The sequence below is a fragment of the Nicotiana tomentosiformis genome, chromosome 2, assembly GCF_000390325.3.
Source record: "Nicotiana tomentosiformis chromosome 2, ASM39032v3, whole genome shotgun sequence".
In the NCBI taxonomy this organism is placed as follows: Eukaryota; Viridiplantae; Streptophyta; class Magnoliopsida; order Solanales; family Solanaceae; genus Nicotiana; species Nicotiana tomentosiformis.
Genome location: NC_090813.1, coordinates 38,026,234 through 38,046,323, shown reverse-complemented (window position 1 = coordinate 38,046,323; position 20,090 = coordinate 38,026,234). Strand labels below are relative to the sequence as shown.

The 20,090-nt window shown below is 35.2% G+C and overlaps 1 protein-coding gene and 1 long non-coding RNA gene across 8 annotated transcripts; both read right to left on the bottom strand.

The window, feature by feature from the left end:
• Positions 1–521: 521 nt before the first annotated feature.
• LOC104091278 (uncharacterized) lies at positions 522–6,111 on the bottom strand. Its single transcript, XR_011413790.1, has 2 exons — positions 4,881–6,111; positions 522–2,373 (listed from the first exon to the last, which is right to left on the bottom strand). It is a non-coding gene; the product is annotated as an uncharacterized lncRNA (long non-coding RNA).
• Positions 6,112–8,924: 2,813 nt separating this feature from the next.
• On the bottom strand, positions 8,925–14,349 carry LOC104091279 (putative lipid phosphate phosphatase 3, chloroplastic). 7 transcript variants are annotated; one of them, XM_018769170.3, is made up of 9 exons: positions 14,213–14,349; positions 12,645–12,725; positions 11,314–11,538; positions 11,109–11,196; positions 10,891–11,000; positions 10,702–10,792; positions 10,355–10,543; positions 10,203–10,262; positions 8,925–9,541 (listed from the first exon to the last, which is right to left on the bottom strand). In XM_018769170.3, the coding sequence occupies exons 3-9, from the start codon at positions 11,527–11,529 to the stop codon at positions 9,327–9,329; spliced, it is 969 nt and encodes a 322-aa protein (XP_018624686.1). In that variant the 5' UTR covers positions 11,530–11,538; positions 12,645–12,725; positions 14,213–14,349; the 3' UTR covers positions 8,925–9,326. The 7 variants fall into 7 exon arrangements, with proteins under 7 accessions (XP_018624686.1, XP_009594888.1, XP_018624685.1 ...); XM_009596593.4 differs by having other exon boundaries at positions 11,314–11,535; XM_018769169.3 differs by having other exon boundaries at positions 14,217–14,347.
• Positions 14,350–20,090: the final 5,741 nt, after the last annotated feature.

Sequence of the window (20,090 nt, the reverse complement as noted above, 5' to 3'; positions counted from 1 at the left end):
CTCTCTCATGTATGGTCTATCCGATTGAAGTGTATGGAATATATGCACGTGGACAATTTTAATAAGTTAATATATAGCAAAACTTCTTTCAGTATTATACTTTGAGTTGTATACTTAGTTCGCTAATGACATATTTATTAAAGTTTCATTTTACTTCAGTTTTCTTTCTTCGGAGGTAATAACATATCCTTATACCAACTTTTTACCCCCAACTACAGCCACAAAAGAAACAGAGAATATCTTGAAAACCAAGTGACACATTTTACCTCATAAACTAAAGATAATGTGATTGCAAATAATAACAACTAAGTTAATGTAATTGTTCATCTTTCGTATAGAGAAGGTTATTCAATCATTTTGAATTTAAGATTTGGTCACTTTAAAGTATGTAGGTTTAATTTATTATATCTAAGTTTTATAAAAATAATATGGGATACATGTGCAACGCACGTATCCAGAAACTAGTATATTTTAAAAGAATTAACAACTTTGAGGATAACTTGTTACACAAAAACAAAAAATAAACAAACAAAATCAACTTTTTGATCATATCATGATTCAAGAATTAAACACAAAGAATATTCAAGTTATGGCCGGCTGCACAGACAAGCTTTTGTTACAAAATATACGAAATAATGAATGCATATATATATATATAACCAAACTCCTATCAATCTTTAAACTAGAAGCTGATCATTAGAAGAAGAAAAGAAGAAATTAGAAACGCTATAGATTTGGATACAGTTCCATGGAAGGAACCATTGACTTGTAAATCTCATATATAAGTCTGTTCTCAAACTCAGTATTTGTATAACCCAATTTAGCTTCTCTTGCCTTTGGAATCCTTTTCGCACCAAACACATTCCCATTGTTCAATGAGTTTACATTTCCAGCCAAGTTAAGCATCATGCTCATGTAAGCATTCTTGAACTTGTTCCATAACTTAAATGGTGAAAAAATCTTCAACTTCAACTTTGGAATTGCTTTAATTCTCCATTTTCTTTTGCTATTTCCATTTGCTTTACCAAACCTAGTGACCTTCATGTTCTTCCTTCCTGTACCATCTAGACGTTGGTATCTTCTTCTTCTCCACTGTCTCTTAATTAAGCCACCACTAAATATGCTTTGAACCAAATCCATCTCTCTATTATATTTGCCTTTGTCTATGTTTATGAGAGAGCTAATTAGTGAGTTATGTTATTTGTTTTAGGCCAAAAAAGATTACTATTTATATTAGGGAAGAATACGTAAAACAAAGAAGGAAGAGGAAGGTGTTCCGAAATTCCCTGGAAAATCAAAGGCATTAAATTGACATATTATGGTCAAACTACGAGTCAAAGATAACTTTCAAAGAAAACTACTAGAGAAGGCAAAAAGAAGAAAGTCAAGCACTCCAATGAAGAGAGAATATATAATGCACGAGGATATTATTACAAAAGAATCCGTCTAGAAGTTTGACAGTCAAAACAAATTGACCCTCTGGAGAAAAGACAAGAGATTTAATTTTGATTGAAGATAGTCGTCTACCAAGACTTCTACTAGTCGAAATTGGTTGCTAAGCCCAAGCCATTTTTGCAAGATATTTTTTGCAAACTCTACATAGAATTTTAGAATTTTTTTACTTCCTTTACAAATCAAATGTATAGTATGCCAAATATATTTATATGGAGAAAAATTATTAAAATATCTATGTATTATCCTTATTGCTACTCCTATTACCAGTAGCGGAGCCAGGATTTACACAAAGGGGTGTCAAGATCTGAAAGAAGAAACCAAGAAAAATAATTCTACTAGTGAAACAACAAGTACAACAACAAACTTTTTTTTCCGTCAGACCACAGTTTTCCTCATATGGTGAATCAAGCAGAAAGCTAGATAGACACTAAACAAACAAGCTGACAATTTGTGAACTGCTCAAAACATTGGGAACAAACACATACTAACGAGCTTGAGAAAGCAGACAATGGTAGGTTCAAAGAAAGAAACCATTTTTTAATTCATCTTAGCTACAGATAGTTAAAAGAAGCAGTACAGGGAAAAAGAGGGAACAAATCAAGAAGATTCAGCAGATAACACCCAACAAACTATTACAAGGAAAAGGTGTGATGAAAAGCATGTAACTCTACCTTAGAAGCAAAACCAAAGTTACCACAGTCTAAAGCAAAACAATATTATATTATTACAATTGTACTCGATGAGGTTTTATTTTTTGAAATGTTTTTATAATATCATCATTTGATATAGTACTAAATACATCTTTTTCTACCTAAGGCACCAAACAACCACTCAAAAGTTCATCATTCATTCGATTCCGCATGTCATTCTTGATAAACTCCATTGCCGAAAAAGCTCTTTCAATCGATGCAGTGGCAACTGGCAAAAGCAAAGCAAATTTCACCGAGCAGAATACAAGAGGAAAGTTTAAATTCTTCTTTGTCTGAACCAATTTTCTTGAAAGATCACAAAGTCCATTTAAATTGGAGAACCTTTCATCAATATCACGGATATCAATAATGTATGTCGCAAGTTGATTCTCAAGAGCACCCATATTAACTTCATCAAAGTCATCAGGATATAATTTAGCCATCTTGATGTCAAAACTAGAAAATGAGTCAATTGGATTCAAACAAGCAACTCCATGAAGCAAATTAGTAGTCACTTCGTCAAAATGACCATTGAGTTCTTGAATTTGCTAATCAATAATCTTACAAAACACATCAACATGATAATGATGCAAAATAGTATGATCGGTAGATTTGCGTCGTGATCTTAAAGAGTTAACGTATGGCTCATCAAAATTAGGTATCAAAATGCCATAGTTGATACTAAATGTAGATACTTTTTCAATAAGTAAATCCCAATCATCTTCTCTTAAACTTTGCAACCTTCTGTTTGCTACTTCTACAAGTAGCATAGCATTTGCGATATCTTGCTCCTTTTTTTTGTAAACATTTATTTAGCTCATTTGTGATTGCTAAAACATCTACCATCAAATGCAACATGAATGCAACCTCAAATGTTTGACTAGTTTTGAGATATCTCATTGTCTTGGCTCTGTACGTCATCCATCAAACGTGCATCAACAACAAATGCTTCAAGAACATCAAGAATAGAGCCAAACATAAGAATAAATTTTTTAAAAGATTTGTAATGAGATCCCCAACGAGTATCACAAGCTCTTGAAAGACCAAGTTCTTGATTCAAGCCTCTACCAGTTTTAAGCTCACCCATATCTAATGCCTCTTCAATTCTTTCCTTTTGAGATTCTCGAAATTCATCCATACGCTTAAAAGAAGATCCCAACACATTCAAAATATTTGAGACCAAAACTACAAGTTCTCCTACTTGAATATATTTTTTTGAAACCGCAACAAGAGTTAATTGAAGTTGGTAAGCAAAACAATGAATAGAGTGAGACGATCTATTTTCTTTCCTAATCAACATTTTATGGCCATTGAGCTCAACTTGCATATTGCTTGCTCCATCGTAACATTGCCCACGAACATATGATAGACTTAAGGAATATTTAGCAAGTAAATCAATAATTGCCTTCTTTAGAGATGAAGCACACGTATCTTTGACATAAACAATATCAACAAGTCGCTCCACCACAAATCCCATTCTATCAACATATTGTAAGACAATAGCCATTTGCTCCTTTTGCGATACATTAAAAGATTCATCAACTAATAAGGCAAAGTAGTCACCATTTAATTCTTTAATGATAGCTTTAATTATTTCCATCTTACATGCAGTCACAATATCTTTTTGAATCATTGGAGAAGTCATCTGATCATTTTGAGGAGCATATTTCAATACATAATCATGAATTTTATCACATTCTTTTGCATACCATGAGAGAATTTCAAGAAATTACCCCTGTTAAATGATGTTTTAGATTTATCATGACCCCGAAATGCAAATTCTTGCTTCAAAAAAAGTCTTACGACATTAACCGAAACAGTTAAGCGAATCCAATAATCATGCTTAACTTGATCAGATTGCTTCTCAAATGCATATATAATGGACTGTTGTTGCCGTAGTAGATCTACACATTTTCTTTTTGCTTGGTTATGAAAGCTACTTGGCCCACCAACATGCTTATCAAAGCTCTTCTTTTTGTTCCAACTCTTAAACCCTATGCTCAAAAATGCATCATCTCCACCTTGATGAATGTTATCGTCTTTAAACAAATAACAACTCAAACAATATGTTACATCGTTACTTATACTATACTCCAACCACCCATGATAATCAACAAACCATTTAGGATTAAAATGACGCATTACTCCATAAAAAATTGTTTGAGGAAAGTTATGTTCTCGAGGTTGACAAGCACCTCTCTGAATGTATGCTCTTCTAATCACATCGCGGAGGTTTGGATGGTAGTCCAAGATTTGAGTTCTTTCTGCCGGATCGGAGTTTAAAGTTTCAAAATTAATTTGTTGTTTTTGAGAAGAATGCAATGGTACTTCCGATTGGTTGGCATCTTCTTCCAGGTTAGATTGATTATTAGTGGCCAAATTTGATTTTGGTACTACATCTTCTTCCAAATTAGATGGATTATGAGTGGCCAAACTTGATTTTGGTACTTTACAAAAAAAAAACTGCTTCATTGATTTCTGATTCTGAATTATAAAACAAAATTTAATTAGAAGAAATACAAGTAATAATTTCTATAAAATATCACAATTCACAGTTATAAAAACTGTCAATTCACAGTTATAAGAAATACAAGAAATACAAGTAATATTTTGTTTCAGTGGAATTAATCCTTTTTGTCCTCCATTAATTTATTCTAGTGAAAGTTATAGTCTTATAGAAACCATTTCCAAACTTCTAAAAAGAAAGGGGCAAAGAAATAGAGTAAAGAAACTTACCGTGGCTGCCATGACCAGTGGCGAAGAAAGATCAACTAGCACCAACGTCCAGCAATTTTCAAAGATGACTAACGACACGAATCGGCGTCTCGGCGAGTCGGCGATAAGAATGAACACTAGCAAGTAGCAATTTGAGAATATGAGCCGTGAGAGATGTTCCCTTTTGAGTTTTGAAATTAAGGATTTCTTTACGATTTACTCCCAATTGCCCTCATGTCATATCGTTTATTAATTAATTTTAAAAAAATACTTACAGATAAGAAAACGACATCACAGGAATAGAACTTGCAACCTTCAGTAACTTTTGACACCCCTTAACCATTAAAATAGAGGTTTGTCTTGTGTCAAGGATTGTCAACTCATTGTATATATTATATATATATATATTTTAAACCTATCTATAAAGTGTAATTTTTCGGGCGAAGGGGTGTCAAATTGACACCCCTCGGACAAGGGTAGCTCCGCCCCCGCCTATTACTAGTTCAGAGTCTTCAGAGAAATGACCATTACCATCACTATTGAAAACTTTTGTTTCCTAGCACCATTATCAGCAACTATTGTTCCACTATAAACAATTATTTTTGGAGAATTGAAGGGTCAATTTATTGCTGAATCTCCATTCGTTTTACAGGTAACGTGTGCCAAATTGAAATTCTTCAATTATACTAGTATTTGTTTTAGTTTTTTCTTTTTCAAACAGACAGCTAGTCAAAGATAAACAAAAGTAACATATATTATTTTCTCCCTCTATAATTCAGCCAAAAAGATTTTTTCCCCAAAAAAAGTTAACCTAGCAGGTTTATTTGAAAAACTCTGCAAACTTTACAAAAAACTTTCAAATGGGACCTAAGTTTTCTCTACTTTTTTCCATAAACAGAACGGAATCCAGACAAAAGTACCCTTTAGCTTTCCAATAACTAACTTGAATTTTAAACACATTTTTTAAATTTTTTGAAACACAGAAAACCATTTTATCTAACAATTCAACTTTACCAAATAACTCCTTTAAGATATACGAGTACTGATTATTCTCAAATTAGTTCTGAAAATTAACATCTAAGGGTCAATTACACATACTCCGTAAGATTTAACCTAATTAGCGAGTTATTTCAAGATCAGATAAATAAACCTCAGTATGATTAAACTTGTGTGACAAAACTATTTTTTACCTTGTCCAGTGATTGTTCCTCCGTAACCTTTAAGTAACAAGATTCTCACTCTTTAGTCTTCTCCCCCCCCTCCCCCCCCCCCCCAAAAATTAACTCTAAGTTTTAACACTTCCCTCTATTAATACGTTAAATTCACTTACACTCTATGATTATATCAAATCAAATAATTTAATTAGTTAAAAATCAAAGTAAAAATATAAATCACTTAATATAAAGTGATAATAATAATAATAATAATAATAATGTGTATATATCATATATTTTGACAGTAAGTTGGTTCCACCATTTCTTTTTCCCTTATCCTCATTTCCTTGGTCAACCTCCTGTTGGACCCCTTAAAAAAAAGCACATAAACTTTAGCCCTAGGTCAAGCCGACCCAGTTTCAGTAAAGTGAACTGATTCCCTATCAGAATGCAAGACAAAACCCTTCGCCTCAATGGTTTTGCTTATCGGAAAGCTGAGGACACTTCCCTGTGGAAATTGAAGGGCATTAATTTCAACGGGAAAAGGGGAAAACGTGAAGACAAGCGACTTTCAGTGACAGAATTCATCCAGGAAAACAGCCGGAAAATAGAAGAAGCAACGTTAGGTCCAGGCGGCGGCTTAGGTATTGGTTGCGGCATAGGAGTGGGACTAGGCGTAGTCGGAGGTCTAGGTTTCGGGGGTTCAGAATGGAACCATCTCAAGACGGTTTTCGGTGTGGGAATGGGTTGTGGTGTTGGTATAGGTTTCGGGTATGGGCAGGGGATTGGTGTTGGTTATTCATGGGAAGAATTTAAGTCTCGATTTTTCGAAGATTAAAGCAGTTCCAGAGAGCCCCTTGTAATTCGAATCTGCTATTTTTTTTCTTTTCTTGTTATGCTATTTTTGTGTTTGTACCTCTGTAGAATTGCTATTTCCAGTAGCTTTTGTTTTGTGTTCCTTCATTTGCATTTTAACTCCATTAGTAATTGTACAAATGCTACTAGCAGCTTCCTAGAATTCTAATTTGGAAGCGTTTAGGCAAGTTCATAAGTGTTGAGAGGTTTGAAAAGGATGCAGAAATTTACGAGGAACCCATGTGCATTTCATTAGATCTGCTGCAGTCTCAGATGTCAGCGGTCAACGTTTTCTGAAAAACAAATTAAGATTTTAGTCATATACATTCTAATCACTAAATTATAGTTATTATATTTGTTTACTTTAATTTATGACTCCATTATGATGAATTAAAGTAATTTGACCTAATTAGGCACGATAGGTAGATATAGACCAAATAAGTATTGGGGTTGATTAGGTTGCTTCAACTTATACTTGACAGGAGAGTGTGAGGGTCGAGAATTAGGATATAAGGTTAGTAGGTAGTCGAGCGTTATCGTAATACTAATGTTAGCCATGTATTTTCTTATTCTTCGTTTTCTATTACGGTCTGTTGTTCTTTCGCGTCAATCTTCTTAATAGCGGTGCAGTTTCTTTTGCTTCGATTTTTTACTATCTTGTTGGTGTTATTGCTTACTGCTATTGCTTCTTTTTCATCTTTACTTGAGTCGGGGGTCTATCGGAAATAACCTCTCTATCTTCGTAAGGTAGGGATAAAACCACATACGCATTACCTTCCCCAAATCATATTTTTACAACAACAATAACAACAACAATAACAACCCAGTAAAATCCCACTAATGGGGTGTGGGGAGGGTAGTGTGTACGCAGACCTTACCCCTACCCCGAAGGAGTAGAGAGGCTGTTTCCGAAAGACTCTCGGCTCAAAAAAAAAAAAGAAGACAAAATGACAAAAAAATAAAAGGAAACAATATTAGTATCACAACAACAATCATAGGATAAATATGAACACCATGGAATCCAGAAGAAAGATGCAAAGCAAAGGGAGACAATATTAGTAAATATTAGTATCACCACAACAATCATAAGAAAAATAAGAACACCATGAAATCTAGAAGAAAGGTGCAAAGCAAAAGCGATAGCTAGTAAATAGGACATGCACCGAAAAGCGAAATAGTAAGCCACAACATTGCCAATAGCTATCTTAGACAAAAACCCTACAAGGCTAGTCCCACAGTGGTACGAAGTAAGGTACGACTCAACTACCTCCTAACCTACAACCCTAATACTCGACCTCCACATCTTCCTATCAAGTGTCATGTCCTCGGAAATCTGGAGCCTCGTCATATCCTGCCTGATCACCTCTCCCCAATACTTCTTAGGTCGCCCTCTACCTCTTCTCGTGCCATCCACAACCAACTGCTCACACCTCCGTACCGGAACATCTGGGCTTCACCTCTGAACATGTCCGAACCATCTAAGCCTCGCTTCCCGCATCTTGTCATCAATGGGAGCCACATGCACCTTCTCCCGGATATCATCATTCCAAACCACATTTTTAGAATTACAAAATTTGTTATTATTGACATAAATATTAAGTGCGGATAAATGGGCAAGATCCGAACCAAATTTGAGTTGACCACGAAAAAAGACACTGAAATGAGCTGACATCTAATGTTTACATTAACATTCTTACTTGCCAGACATCTACTTAAAATTTACATTTGGTCGAAAATAGCAAATGACTACAAGAGAAATTTCTAAACTGATCTTGACTCATTCCTTCCTTTTCTAATTGATTCAAACAAGTCATAAAACCTTTTTTAGGAAAAAAGGCTCATATCCCCTTTCTATTCAATCAAAAACGTTTTGTTCAAATAAAGGGAGAACCACTAGCCATCCTTTAGCAAGTGAGAATTCTACATTTAAACTCGCGCATTGTCTATTCAATAAATCCTCCATTTTCAGGCTTCAGCAGCAGAAAAACTGAAAGTATCATCCTTAGCAAACTGTCACCAATCATTATGCATAAATTTTCAGCTGCAGAAGAGAACATCGGCAGAAACACTCAAAGAAAGAGTATTAGTCTTTGTTAAAAATGTCACTTAGCACATTTTTGCGCTGTACACAAACTTTCTCCAAATTGCTATCAAAAGTTGCAGGTAGCAGTTTCATGAATCTCCCGATCTACTAATTCTGTACTAACTGGAAGGGTATAACAATCAATCTTAAAATAAAGAAAAAATGACGTAATAGGAGCAAATCGAACAATAAGAACGAAGAGAAAATTCTTCACATGTTAGTATATGTAAGCACCCTGCAACAAGAGCGGCAAGAGAGAAATCTAGTCCATCCAATGGAGCATATTCTGCACAAGAGATCAGTTCTGCATAATAACCATGTACTCTGACAGCATTTTGTGTGAGCAATTCCAGCTAGGAACTGCCTTAAGCTAAACTACCTTCTCCCAGATTCTAGATCTTCCACGGGTGTACCAGAATCCCCAGATAAAGAAATGCCCATAAATGCGTGGTTGTTTCTCGCATTCTGTTGACTTTCTACTTGAACCTCTGCACTGTGTGTATTATTTACATTGGCATTTACACCATTTGCAGCTTGTGAAGTTCTTAGGGACTCCTCCAGCACACGGAAGTAAGCGTAAGTTGCCCAGCCTAGAAGCACAAAATTGACAGACCATCAGAAAACGACTAGAAAAATGAGGGGGAAAAACTAAAACCATCTTCATAGTACATAAATCCTCTCCATGGCCATATTCTGCTCCTCTATGAAAAACATAAACCAGAACCGTTTTCTAGATCCATTCATTTGTAGGGAGGAGGCTGCCTTCTGTAATGTAGCTGGGCTAAATTGTAAGGCCTTTTCCATGGTCTAGCAGTAGTGTATTCCTTAGACAATTCACAGGTTTATCAGTTCTTTGGATGTTGGAGAATAGGTTTACTTTCTTTTCAACCATAGGCTTAAAAGAGGCAATCATCATTACATTTTCCATAGGACATGATCCCTCAAGTCGCAGAGAGCTATTGAATGAGAGAATTAACCTCTTACCCATGTATAATGAACTAACTATAGTCATATGCATATATACAAATCACTTTACAACTAAAGTAACACAAAAGCAAAAGTGGTAAGAACAACTTGGAATCAGCAATTCTTCCTCCGAATCAATCACAGAATAAAAATTCAATAGAGTACTGTGAAGTGTGAAGGTTTCAACTTTGTACTGTGACACGCAGCACAAGTTTACCATGAAAGAGAAAGCTTCTGATATTCTATCAGAAAAAAATTCACACCACTGGAGGAATGACAGCACACCTTGAACATGATATGGAGGTGGGAAAAACTGCAAATAGCATAATGCTGCAACTACAAGACCTGCAAAGGAAAATATCCTCAGATTTCATTATTCTCTCATGCAGTCAGTCTTACTGTAAAGATACAAACAAATAAAATCTAACAACACGCACCGATTAGACCTCCAGCAAACACATCCTGCCAGTGGTGCCAATAGTCATCCACCCGAGAAATGGCAACCAGAGATGCAAGCAGAACGGGAAGTAACACAAGACACAGTTTTGCAACATGTCCTCTACGGTCAAAGACTTGTATCTTGCCAGATAAATAAAGTGACAGAAAGGTAAGACCAGCAAAGGACCCTGCAAGTTGATCCGAAATCTTCAAAGGTCAAGAAAACAAGAAAGAAACATCATAGACACATTCTGAAACACTGTAAATTTCAAGTTTATGCTCCGCACATGCAATCTTTTCCCGTACAACATATGAGAACATGTAATGAGACAAGCATTCTACTTACAGGAGGTATGCCCACTGGGAAAACTCTTATGCCCTTCCTTGACGACATTTTTATCGCCATGGCATACAACATCTCCCCATTTATCGTATACCTGTTGACCCATCAATATTTACTGAAATACTAATTTACAAGGGAGGAGCCTTAGTCTATAACTAAAAGTATGAAAATATAACCATCAAGGCAGCATACTTCTTTTCCATCTGGGAAACAGCGCCAGAAGAAGTCTGGCCTAGGCCGTCCAACTGCATCTTTTATGGCGTCTGTGATAACAGCTGTTATCAGAACAGAGAACAAGAGCCCTGCCATCACAACATAATTAGAGGACGACTACCAGAAAGCTTTTACATAAGCGAGAACATATATAAACTATTACCACTAAAACTAGCCAAATCCAAAGAATAGCTTACCTAATATGGCATGATGAAGATCATAAACATCTTTTCGCCGAAAATAAACTAGCAGAAAAACAACTATAGGCAACAGAACAGCATACACCTGATAACATTTGGAAATTGTGAAATCTAAATATGAGGTACTTTATTTGAAATGGAAAAGAAAATGAAAACGAAATAAGTTTTGTAGCAACTGAATGAAAAATGAAGATCAACTCACTGGCACAGCCCAAATAGGTACAGTGTTACTTTTTAGAGGATACTTGAGGTCTGTCATCATATCTTTTCCGACAAACCGATAAAACGGATGGATAGCATTCAGAATGACAACTATCGCCAAAAGTAGTATTAAGATAAGCCAGTCATGCAAGTGAGTTCTTGCCACTGTCATACCGTGAGACCTCACAGTATGTGACCCAAGCTGGGCACCCCTCATTCTGGCCTGCTAAGAACATGCAAAAGTAAGAACTCAAGTATTTTTATAATATGATAACGATGACTTATAACTTTGTCTAATTTTGTAATAAGCTGCAAATATAAACACAAGCTAGTCTCCTTTTTCTGAATTTCAGAGCCATAATAGCGATTCTATTACTAAATTGGTTTAATAATCATCTGGTTAACACAAATGACGATAATAAGGTCATTTGCATCACAAATCTATTCGACAACCAGGTAAATTTTGTTTGTTTCATCACATAAGGTGAGAAGCCATATTGCCAAATCTACAAAGCTTTATATAGTCAACTATAAGGTTTTGTTATAAAACTAATAAAACAGTCTAAGGTAAAGCATAAAATGTATCAGGGGTAGCCATTGGCCAAAAATGAAAAGCAAGCATGACATGCCTAACAAAAAACTTTGTTGAAGAGACAATTAAATGAATAAAAATGTGTTCTCTCTAACCGCTTAAACTTTCAGATGAGATGATCACACGCTTCAACATGATATCAGAGCAGACAAAGGCCCTGGGTTTGAGTCTCACGGCCAGCATTAAATGAATTTTCACGTGCTTGCCAATGAAAAAAAAATTAAGCATGCACGTGAGAGGACGTGTTGAAGAGACAATTAAATGAATAAAAGTATGTTCTTACGAACAGTTTAAGATTTTAGATGACATGGTCACACACTTCAACAAAGCATATTGGAAGCCCAAAAAGTAGATACATGGCTCATGATCAATCTAAAATGAGTTGTGGCCTAAAGGACAAATGGAAGTTTGAACATAACACGTTTCCAATAAAACTGTGGTACTTGTATGGTTCCAAGTGCATCTTGGAAAAATTAGCCAAAGTTCTTTTTGTCAGTTTACAAGTAGCTGCACACGACTCATAATAGGTCACAGGAATGTCCAGTCTTCTGAGTTTGCAAATATCTTGCCCAAGTGTTTCCCAAAAACCAGGACCAACTTATCCCATATCTTTCCTTCATCTTATAGTCTTGTATCCAACATGTTATGGATGGAATAACCCGAGCCAGCTACTCATTTTCATCCCAACTCCTTAGCATAGTTCCTTTAAGCTTAGTACGTCAAACGTAAGAAATATATACCTGGTGTTTCTTGGGTGCTATCAGCGGCAGAAATAGTTGAGAAAATCCAGCAGAAGCTTCTGGCTTTTGACTTGATCCGTTCTGATTGAAAGCAAATAAATCAATCAATTGCCATGGTCAATTAAGTTGGAAGTAAAACTTGTCATGTCCTCATGAGCAGAGGCGTATCAAAGATTTAAGCTCTATGGGTTCAATTTTTAAGGTTTTTAGCATTGAACTCATTATATATTCAAAGTTATGGGTTCATTTTACTATTTGTTGCAATTTTAGTGGATTTTTAAATATAAATTTATGCTCCGCATCAAAAGTATTGGGTTCAGACGAATCTAGTAACAGAAGGTTACATCCTCCTCTACTCACGAGTTACAAAACTAAAGCTCAATTACATCATAAGTAGTATTCTGGCATTCAGCTGTTGCAACTAGTACAGTCAATGGTCACATGCTTATCTAAGACTTAAAATTCAACCCATAAATATCTAGAAATAAGTGGCCTATTTATCAAATTAGAGGTGTAGTACAGCAATAACATGATTAATCATACAACATGTAGAATTTCAGAGGCTTTTCGGAGTATAAGGTCTTGACATATTGTGTGGTTAGTGCAGTTGCATCAATCATAAATTTTGCAAGGACTATAACTTTTAGAACTTCAGATGCTGCACTAATTCAGTACTGTTTTCACAGGAGAACCAGGTGTAAAAAAAAGAACACACTTTACTTGGAAATGAAAGTATAAAAATGACATTACATCAGAAAGAGAGCTAAAACTGGGAAAGAACAGATTTTACTAAAGTCACCACATTTGAAGGCTAAAGCATTAAATCTTAACATCAGTCATCATCTCAGCCAGCGGCGGAGCCACAGTGTCGGCTACGGGTTGGGTCGAACCTAGTAAGTTTGGTTCAAATCATGTATTTGTCTATACAATATTTTTTTATTAAATATATACAAATTATTAATGTAGAACCATTAACTTAAAAAGATTAGAATGCCGAACTCATATCTTAGCCTCTTAGCCGCCGTTGTTTTTTTACATGTACACTAAAAAGGAAAAGCAGATATGCGTTGCACATAATCCCGACGGACCTTAGGCTGCGAAAAGCCTCCGAAATTCTTGAAAAAGAAAACAGATCTCAAATCCCACCACGACATTGAGGAACCAAAGAAACCAAGGGGAAAAAAATAAAAAATAAAAATTCGAAGAGGAAAAAACAACCCTTAATCAGGAAATAATAGTGAATCAAGACATCAATAAATTAGAGCACTATTCACGACAGTGACAGTAAGAGCCAGATTTCACATGGGAAAAGCACAAAAACACGTCCACACAATATGTATATACTATTAAATAAACCCCTTATCCACGCTGATTTGGAACAAATTAAGAAGTAGCAGTTGTCAGAAAGCACTAACAAAGTCAACCCAGAAAAGATACAAAAAAGAAATAAAAAGACAATGGAGAGTCTCTGTTAAAATCAAAAGACAAATGGAAAAGTTTATGTTAAAACTTTTGATTGATGATGTGAAGCAGCACGAACAACAACGGAAAAGATTCAGTGATGTGACCTACTTAACGAGCAGAGTGGAATCAAAGAAGGGATTCTTTTCTCTGTTGGGACTGGAGATGGTCAGGGGTTGTCCTGCCGCGCTTGGGCTCTCTTATTTTTCCTTTCATTTCAAACGGGGTTAAGGGCTTTGTTTGGTAAGGTGTTTGTTTTGCTGATTTCCTACGTTGTCCAAAATCATGAATGCCACGTCTGTTGCGTTAGAATATTGTTGCTCTGCTGTCAACCCAATGTATACCAGATGTATATACTAGTAGTATTATATTGTTACTACTTACTAGTACTATACGCTTCTAATTTGATACAATTATTAATAATAATTTGTCCTTACAAAAATGTAGTGGAGTATATTGTTTATCCACTTCTAATTTGATACAATTAATAATTAAAAAAATCCCTAACTATAAACGTTTTGCTATAAGAAATATCAAATTATTGTGGATGTCTATTCTTCCTCCATGATATTCATCTCAAATGCTTAATGACATATTCAATGACATATTTTATATGCTTAATGACATATTCAATGACATATTTTCTTCATTTTTCATGCATATATAAAGGTCTTGTAATAGATAGGAAAATACACACAATTGAAGAAGAAATAAGAATCTATCATCTTTTTTTCTATATATCTCTTAGCTTGTTTTTCTTTGTTCAATATTGTTACTTTGAGTTATATTTTATAACACGTTATCAGCACGAGACTCTACCGTCTCAAGAAGCTCTTTGAGAAGACTAAGGTATAACTTTTCTCCTCTTTTAATTATGACTGATATTATGAAAAGAAAGTTCGTTGCCCTTGAAATTTCGGGCAAGAACTATATGACATGGGTGTTGGATGCTGAAATCCATTTAGATGCAATGGGTCTTGGAGACGCCATAAAAAACAAAAATAAAGCATCTACCCAAGACTATGCTAATGACTTGATTTTCTTGCGCCATCACCTTGATGAAGGGTTGAAGATAGAATATCTCACAATCAAATATCCACTTATTTTGTGGAATGACTTAAAGGAAATATATGACAACTTAAAGTTGGTCACTCTTCCACAAGCACGATATGATTGGGCTCATCTGAGGCTCCAAGACTTTAAGTCTGTTTATATAATTCTACGATGTTTAGAATTACTTCTAAATTGAAACACTGTGGAGATACTATTACTAACTATGATATGCTTGAAAAAATGTTTACAACGTTTCACGCCTCCAATATGGTCTTGCACAAGGGCGGTTCTAAGGCTTTGGGCAGTGAGGCCATTGTCTTAGGCCCCCAAATTTTGAAGGCCCCCATATTTATTTTAAATTCTTATTATTATTGTTACTATTATATATTATATAATTTATATAAATAATTAGAATTAAAAAAGTGTTACAGTATATTTTTTGTTGCTTGATTGAGGTTATTTTATACATTAAATTTATAAATTATGATAATTTTCTTCCTTCATTAATTAGTATATTTGACAAGAGTGAGTTGCTCTAGTGGTGAGCACCCTCCACTTCCAACTAAGAGGTTGTGAGTTCGAGTCACCCCAAGAGTAAGGTGGGGAGTTCTTGGAGGGAGGGAGCCGAGAGTCTATCGAAAACAGTCTCTCTACTCCAGGGTAGGGGTAAGGTCTGCGTATAAACTATCCTCCCTAGATCCCACTAGTGGGATTATACTGGGATTAAGGGCCTCCGAATATGATTCCGCCTTAGGCCCCGAGATCTGTTGAGCCGCCCCTGGTCTTGCAACAGCAGTACCGAGAGAAAGGTTTCAAGAAGTACTCTGAGTTGATTTCTCTTCTCCTTGTGGCTGAACGAAACAACGACTTGCTCATGAGAAATCACAAAAATCGACCCACTGGGTCTATACCATTGCCTGAAGTGAATGGGCTGTATTCCCATTATTCTAAACGTGGAAAAGGTTGTGGCCCTGTTCGTGGTCGTGGCCATGGCCGGGGCTAAGGAAGAAATTTTTCTGGTGTTAATCACCCCCCAAAGAAAAATAACCACCAAAAGTGGAGAGGGTCAAGGGCAAATGGTTCAGAAACTGAATGTTATCGTTGCGGTGGAAAAGGGCATTGGGCAAATATTTATCGCATACCAAAATATTTGGTTGAGCTTTATCAAGCATCTCTAAAGAATAAAGCCTTTGAAGCTAATTTTGTCTATGATAATGAATTTGACATTACCCACTTGGATGTGGCAGATTTTTTTGAGCACCCTGATGAAAAAATAAATCACTTGATCGGTGATGGATCTGTGGTTAAAGATGATTGAGTAGTTTGATTTTTATGTTTTTCTATTCGTAGTATCTAATGAATAAACATCTTGTAATTTTTATTGCACTTAATAATACTTCTTATGTAGTTCTTAAAAATATATGTATTTCCGAAAATTCATAAATTTCACAAATAAGGAGTAATATTTAAGTAATTAGTGTCCTAGTCTCAGTGATCTTTTAACGCTTTTGATTTTCATTTACGCTACTTTAATTCTCTTTAAGAAAAGGTTTACAAGCACCCTAGAACAACTTTTGTTACTTCACCCTCAATTTTATTTCATGTACATGGATAAAATATTATGAATAAAGAAAAGATAAGCAACTTAGTATGTTCTTTTCTTATATGGATCAATTATTTTCCATACAATGTGTAGGAAAATGCAAATAACTTATACGTGTAAATAAATTTATTGTAGTTGTATTAGTCATATGTGTAATGTACTTATAATTGTATTATTTTTGTTGAGTAATTATTTGTATAATAATTAAAAAATTTCAGAAAATGCATTAAAAGGTCACTATTGAATTGTTGGTTTAACTTTATTTCTTTTCCCTTTTCTCTAAAAATACTAATATTTATTCACTTCTTTTGTATGTCAAACCATGAGAAGCAAATATGGATATCTTTCAAAGCAAACTTGGATCAAAGTTCAATTGTAAAAATATTTGCTTATTTGATTCATGTACAACGCATACAATATTCAAAGAGAATAAATATTTCTCTCATTTAATTATGTGTAAGGCAGATGTTACTATAATTTCTGGTAGTAGTAATCTAATTGAAGGCTCTGGAAGAGCTAATATAACTCTGCCTAAGGGAACAATACTTATCATAGAGAATGTAATATTCTCCTCCAAGTCCAAGAGGAACTTGTTGAGTTTTAAAGATATCCGTCGAAATGGAATTCATATTGAGACAATAGATGAGAATAATATCGAATATCTCATCGTTACCAAGAATGTCTCTGGCCAGAAAAGGGTTATTGAGAAGTTCTCATCTATATCTTGTGGCATGTATTGGACAAGAATTAGTGCAATTGAGGCACATTCTATCGTAAACCAAAAGGTTACTGATTCCAATACTTTTGTACTTTGGCATGATCGATTGGGACATCCTGGATCAATTATGATGAGATGAATTACAGAAAACTCAAATGGGCATCCATTAAAGAATTTAAAGATTCTTTTAAATAATAAATTTTCTTGCACTTCTTATTTTCAAGGCAAGTTAATTATTAGACCATCACCAACAAAGGTTGGGATTGAGTCTCATGCGTTTTTGGAACGTATACAAGGGGATATTTGTGGACCTATTCACCCACCTAATGGGTCGTTTAGATATTTTATGGTCTTAATAGATGCATCTTCTAGATGGTCTTATGTGTGCCTATTGTCATCTCGCAACTTGGTGTTTGCAAAATTAATGGCACAAATAATTCGATTACGGGCATAATTTTTCGATAATCCAGTTAAGTCTATTCGACTTGATAATGCTGTTGAGTTTCATCCCAGGCATTTAATAATTATTGCTTATCAATTGGGATAAAAAGTGGAACATCCTGTAGCTCATGTTCACACTCAAAATGGCTTTGCAGAGTCTTTGATTAAACGTCTGCAATTGATAGCAAGACCGTTACTCATGAAAATGAAATTACCCACTTCTGTTTGGGATCATGCCATTTTGCATGCAACAATGTTAGTTCGTCTCGGACCGACAACAACAATAATAACAACAACCCAGTATAATCCTACTAGTGGGGTATGGGGAGGGTAGTGTGTATGCAGACCTTACCCCTACCCTAGGGTAGAGAGGCTGTTTCCGATAGACCCTTGGCTTCCTCCCTCCAAGAACTCTCCACCTTGCTCTTGGGGTGACTCGAACTCACAACCTCTTGGTTGGAAGTGGAGGGTGCTTACCACTAGAGTAATCCACTCTTGTCTGTAGCATAAATATTCCCCGTTGCAATTAGTTTTAGATCATGAACCTAATATATCCCATCTAAGAATTTTCGGATGCGTTTATATGTGCATGTAGCACTGCCATATCGCACCAAGATGGGTCCCCAAAGAAGGTTATGAATATATGTTGGGTTTGAATCGCCCTCTATTATTCGCTACCTCGAAACATTAACGGGATATTTGTTCACTGCTCGATTTGCAGATTGTCGATTCGATGAGGCATTTTCCCCAAAATTAGGGGGAGAAATTGGTGAAATCAAACGGAAAATTTCGTGAAAAAATCCATCATTGTCTCATCTTGATCCACATGCCTCTATTTGTGAAAAAAAGGTGCAAAAGATTATCCATTTGCAGAAAATAGCAAATCAAATACCAATCTGTGTTGATGTCCCTATTGGACAATCTTCTATTGCCATAACTAATGAGTCAAAAGCACGCCTAAAGCATGGCAGACCATTGGGTTTTAAGGATCAAAATTCTAGAAAAAGGAAAATAAATGATCAAGATGACACTACGAAAGAGTCTCATAAAGAAACCCATGATTTAACCAATCCTGAGATTCATGAGGATATCAATGAGCCTGAGACTCAAGAAAATAAGGAATTATAAATAAATCCAATGGATATTGAGACAAATTTGAATCGATTGAATATAGTGGTGGATTATGTCTTTACATACAATGTTGCATTTAGCATTATGAAAGATAATGAGGATCTTGAACCTCAATCTGTTGGAGAATATCGACAAAGACGTGATTGGCCAAAATGTCAAGCAGCAATCCAATCTGAGTTAGATTCACTTGCGAAACATGAAGTTTTTAGGTCTGTAGTCCAAACACCTAATGGTGTTAAACCTGTTGGCTATAAATGAGTCTTTGTACGTAAAAGGAATGAGAAAAATGAGGTATAAAGATATAAGGCATGCCTTGTTGCACAAGGATTTTCACAAAGGCCTGGTGTCGATTATGAAGAGACGTATTCCCCTGTTATGGATGCTATAACGTTCCGTTATCTTATTAGTCTTGCTGTCCATGAAAAGCTTGACATGCATTTAATGGATGTGGTTACAGCCTACCTTTACGGCTCACTTGATAATGAGATATACATAAAAATTTTCGAGGGATTTAAAATGTATGACGCACATAATTTAAAGTCTAGAGAAATGTTTTCAATCAAATTGCAAAGATCTTTATATGGTCTAAAGCAATCAGGAAGAATGCGGTATAACCGCCTTAGTGAATATTTATTAAAGGAAGGTTATATAAATGATGCCATTTGTCCATGTGTTTTTATAAAGAAAATAGCATCGGAGTTTGTTGTACTTGCCGTATATGTTGATGACATAAACTTTATTGGAACTTCTACAGAACTCCAAAAGACAATTGATAATTTAAATAAGGAATTCGAGATGAAAGATCTCGGAAAGACAAAATTAAGTCTTGGTTTGCAAATTGAACATTTGGCAAACGGAATTTTTGTTCATCAATCAACCTACATAGAAAAGGTATTATAACGGTTTTACATGGATGGAGCACATCCATTAAGTACTCCGATGATTGTTCAATCACTTGATGTGAATAAGGACTCGTTCCGACCTCAAGAAAAGAATGAAGAACTTCTTGGTCCTGAAGTACCATATCTTAGTGCAATTG

Bases quoted from the DNA above. Each gene is read 5' to 3' on its own strand.
- LOC104091279 (XM_009596589.4), bottom strand. From the start codon at position 13,798: ATGTCGTGGTGGGATTTGAGATCTGTTTTCTTTTTCAAGAATTTCGGA. The intron at 11,539-12,644 runs GTATATATTTCT...GCATGTTCTTAG, and splicing joins TAGCACCCAAGAAACACCAG to CAGGCCAGAATGAGGGGTGC. The intron at 10,263-10,354 runs GTGCGTGTTGTT...TTTCCTTTGCAG, and splicing joins GTTTGCTGGAGGTCTAATCG to GTCTTGTAGTTGCAGCATTA.